The 4916-nt window shown below is 42.1% G+C and overlaps 1 protein-coding gene across 1 annotated transcript; it reads right to left on the bottom strand.

Moving 5' to 3' along the window:
• Nucleotides 1-210: 210 nt before the first annotated feature.
• LOC104058388 (macrophage immunometabolism regulator) lies at nt 211-2114 on the bottom strand. The gene is made up of 2 exons (XM_054053210.1): nt 2037-2114; nt 211-849 (listed from the first exon to the last, which is right to left on the bottom strand). The coding sequence occupies exons 1-2, from the start codon at nt 2112-2114 to the stop codon at nt 211-213; spliced, it is 717 nt and encodes a 238-aa protein (XP_053909185.1).
• Nucleotides 2115-4916: the final 2802 nt, after the last annotated feature.

Raw genomic sequence — 4916 nt, 5'->3', positions numbered from 1 at the left:
TGCATTAGAAGCTGCTTGCTCTGGAAAGATTTTTTTCCTCCAAATATTTGTAACACAATGCACTATCAAAATTCTATTCCAATAAATTTCTTTCTGATAACATTTAGCTGATGCCGTCTACAATGTGGACAGTCACGTACACAGTATGACAGTGGATTTTTTGCAGCAAATAACTAGAAACTGGTTCTAAATCCTAGATTATAATTCAGTTCATGTGTTATTTCTTGCAAATATACAGTCCCCTCTAAGGGTAAGGTGTTGGAGCTGGTATTGTAGTATGTCTGTGTCAGCAGGTTCCTTGATTCTCATTTTGTCTAAATTGAGGTAGTCCAGGGATTTAGAGTGAGCCCTTTTACCTTTTAAAAGGCAAAGAGGCAGAGGACCATCAAGTGCCTTGTAAGGTTCATGTGGTAAAGCCTTAGTGCATTTATCCCCTGAGCTGGGCATCCGTCTCCTCCTCCTCCCATTTACTGCTGGGATCTCATATGGCTGATAGTACCTACTTCTAGTTTTGTACAAACGGGAGGAACATGCAAGTCCTGAATCAAGCTGTTTAGAGTGCAAGTTAGGCCTGGATTCTCCTTTATTATCTTCATTTCTTGTATACTTTTGGGCTAATTTTAGCAGCTCCTCTCCAGTCATGAAGCCAACCAGGTAGTTAGAATCCATATGAAGGATCTGATAGCCTGAAACTGTCCGTCGCACTGGTGAGCAAGGGGTACTGGAACATCGTGGTTTCTCTGCTTCAGTTTTGCCAGCAGAACTGACCTGTGCAAGAGGCACAGGGAAGGTAGATATGGTAGTTCTGGACTCTGCATTTATGTCCATTTTAAGCACAGTGCTAGTCTCCTAAAAATAAAAATGGAGATTGATCACAAATAGAGCCTTTAGACATTAAAGGAGATGAGAGAGAATCTCAGAAATCAGACTTTTTATCACCCAGAAACCACAAACAGTACTTCTCTATTCAGTTTTGTCTTATACTCTACAGAGAGTCTCATAACAAAACTATCGCCAACATCTGCCTTTTAAAATTATTTTGGTCCCCTTTTTAACACCAAAGACTATAAATATAATCTTGATATTCTTCAATATGTTAAAACCATATTCTTGAGTAGTACAAAAAACTGAAGTATCTTTCCACTCTGTTTTTTAATCCTTTTAGTCTATTTGATCCCTTATAACTTCTTTCCTTTGAGGCCATCTACATCCATTTGCACATACACAGTAACATCTCCTGCACTCAGCTGCGTATTTTTTCTATTCACAATAATTTCGGTAAACATACCTTTTTAAGAAAAAAAAAGGCATCTAACAGTTACTACCTCAGGCATAATCATGCACTAGACCTGACCTACTGGATACTGCAATGTTTCCCCGTGCTTGATTGACCTTGCCTGACTGCCAGGTACTCACCAAGCTGCTCTCACTCCCCCTCCTCAACTAGGACAGGGGAGAAAAATATGATGAAAAAGTTTGTGGGTCAAGATAAGGACAGGGAGATCGCTCTGGGATTACCATCACAGGCAAAATAGACTCAACTTCAGGGAAAATAATTTAATTTATTGCAAGTCAAAATCAGAATAGGATAATGAGAAACAAGATCAAATCTAAAATTCCTTCTTCCACCCATCCCTTCTTCCCAGGCTCAACATCACTCCTGAATTATCTACTTCCTACCTCCAAGCAGTGCAGGGGGATGGGGAATGGGGTTTGCAGTCAATTCATAATACACTGTCTCTGCTGCTCCTTTCTCCTCACATTCTTCCCCTGCTCCAGTGTAAAGTCCCACCCACGGGATACAGTCCTTCATGACATTCTCCAATGTGGGCCCTTCCCATGGGCTGCAGTTCATCACGATCTGCTCCAGTATGGATCCTTTCCATGGAGTGCAGTCCTTCAGGAAGAGACTGCTCCAGCGTGGGTCCCCCATGGAGCCACAGGTCCTGACAGAAAACCTCATCCTCCTTTGTGGGCTCTCCATGGGCTGCAGATTCCTTTAGGCACATCTACCTGGCATAGAACCCTTCACATACTGCAGGGTGGATATCTGCTCCACTGTGGATCTCCATGGGCTGCAGGGGAACAACCTGCTTCACCATAGTGTTCACCATGGTCTTCACCACGGTCTGCAAGGGAATCTCTGCTCCAGCACCTGGAGTACCTCCTACCCCTCCTGCTTCACTGACCTTGGCACATGCTGGACTGTTTCCACATTTTTCTCATTCCTCTCAGAGCTGCTGCACAGCATTTTTTACCCTTTCTTCAATATGGCATTACAGAGGCAGCACCAGTGGCACTGATTGACTCAGCTTTAGCCAGCGGCTGGTCCATTTTGGAGACAACTGGAACTGGCTCTGTCAGACATGGGGGCAGCTCCTTGTGTCTTCTCACAGAAACCACCCCTGCCGCCCCTCCTGCTACCAAAACACTGTGGGATTTTTTGTTAATGTATTTATAATAAACGGTTTACTGTTGTTCAATAAATACACCATAAGATTCTTAGAAGTATCTGAAGAATAATCAATATTCATATTTCTATGGATTTTTTTGTTTATTTTTGGAAACAGACTACTTTGCCCTGAGTTTTCTCCCCTTACAGCTATTCCAAAATCTTCAGTTCATTGCCTCTACTGATACAACTTTCCACCACTAGCCATTTCTGTCTTTAACATGGAAAGATAAGATATGTTGACATAACAGCAATTATATGCAAGTGGATTCATTACCAGTTTTGTACAGCATTTCTTTTACAGATAAGTAGATACATTTCATCCAACAAGTTTTAAAACATTTTGCATTAAAAAATACAGATACTGTAGCAAAAATGAAACAAAAAATGAAAATATTATATTAAACTTAGCACCAACATTTTTCACTGAAGAAAAAAATGCATAAAAACCTCAATAACGTTGCTTGTTATACTTAATTGGCTTTCTGAAACATATTTATGGAATCAATTCAAACTTTCAAAATAGCAAAACAAATTATGTTTCCTACTTTAACACTGTATCCAGGCAACGAGACAATAAATACAGTGAGGTTTCCACACATAGAGTTAAAGATACTCATGACAATTCCTTATGTAGAAATTATAGTTCCTGCACCATCAAGAATCAAGTTTACTGGAAACTTAGTAAAGCAAAAAAAATTGCATTAAAACTTTTGGCTACCAAAGACTTCTAGCCAAGAAACAAATATTTGGAACAGGCTGCCCACTGGAACAGGCTGCCCAGGGAGGTGATTGAGTCACCTTCCCTGGAGGTGTTTAAGGGATGGGTGGATGAGGTGCTGAGGGGCATGGTTTAGGAATTGTTAGGAATGGTTGGACTCGATGATCCAGTGGGTCCTTTCCAACCTAGTGATTCTATGATTTAACTGTTCCTGCTCTTTTAATTCCTAGCTTTTATCCTCCAGTTCAGAAATATTTCCTGTAATCTTCTAGAAGGATTAATTTTTTTTTTTGTTAAAAAGCAGAAACAACACTAGAAGAAGTATAAATAAAATAGAGTTTTACAGCAAGGTTAGAAATTACTCTCATTATCAAGACGGATATGGGATTAAAAAGTAGCAAACCTCCCCTTCTCCCAAATATCACTTGCTGAAGTGATGCATGCTCTAAGGACAGGGAAGGATGAAGAGATGCCCCCCGGCAAAGCTAAAAAAGCCTTAAGAGCTGGAATGCAAAACAAAGGCTCTTCTCAAAATATAGCTTATAAAATTAATTTACTTTAGTTCAAAACACGGGTGTGTGTATTCAGTTTGTGTGGCAAGGTTTTGGCAGCGTCAGGGCTGCTGGGGTAACTTTTCTGAGAAGATGCCAGAAGCTTCCCCTATGTCTGAGAGTCAATGCCAGTTGGCTCCAAGACAGAACTGCCGCTGACCAAGGGTGAGTCAATAGTGACAGTGCTTCCATGATAACATATTTAAGAGTGGGGAGAAAAGCTGCTATGCAACAGCAGCTGGAAGAAAGGACTGAGAATATGCAAGAGAAACAACCCTGCAGACACTAAGGTGAGTGAAGAAGGATGGAGAGGAGGTGGTCCAGGCACAGGAGTAGAGATTCCCCTGCCGCCCATGGTGAAGACCATTGTGAAAGCAAATTGGCCCCCTGCAGCCCATGGAGGTCCATGGTGGAGCAGATACCCACATTCATCCTGTGGAGGACCCCATGCTGGAGCAGGTGGATGTGCGTGAAGGAAGCTGTGACCCTGTGGAGAGCCTGTGCTGGAGTAGACTCCTGGCAGGACCCATGACCCTGTGGACAGAGAAACCCACACTGGAGCAGGTTTGCTGGCAGGACTTGTGACGCCATGGAAAGGACCCATGCTGGAGCAGTTTGTGAAGATAATGAGGAGGAAGAAGCAACAAAGAAAATGTGTGATGAACTGACCACAAATCCTCATTCTTCATCCCTCTGTCCTGCTTGGGGGGAGGAGGTAGTGAAAACTGGGGATGAATCATAGACCTCTAAGATCATCAAGTCCAACTGTCAGCCCAACACCATCATGCCTACTAAACCATGTCCCAAAGTGCCACGTCTACATGTTTTTTGAACACTTCCAGGGATGGAGACTCCACCACTTCCCTGGGCAGCCTCTGACAGTGCTTCACCACTCTTTCAGTAAAGAAATTTTTCCTAACATTCAATCTAAACCTCCTCTGGTGCAACTTGAATCCATTTTCTCTCATCCTCTCACTAGTTGAGACTGGAAAGAAGAGGGGGGAAGGTGCTTTAATGTTTGGATTTATTTATCCTACTCTGATTTTGATTTACAATAAATTAAATTAATTTCCCTGAGTTGAGTCTGTTTTGCCCATGATGGTAATTGCTGAGTGATCTCCCTGACCTTATCTCAACCCACGAGTCCTTTGTCATATTTTTCTGCCCCTATCCTGTTGAGAAGGGAGAGTGA

The sequence above is a fragment of the Cuculus canorus genome, chromosome W (genome assembly GCF_017976375.1).
Source record: "Cuculus canorus isolate bCucCan1 chromosome W, bCucCan1.pri, whole genome shotgun sequence".
Classification (NCBI taxonomy): Eukaryota; Metazoa; Chordata; class Aves; order Cuculiformes; family Cuculidae; genus Cuculus; species Cuculus canorus.
Note: the sequence above shows the minus strand (reverse complement) of the source record. Positions and strands in the feature narration are given on the sequence as shown.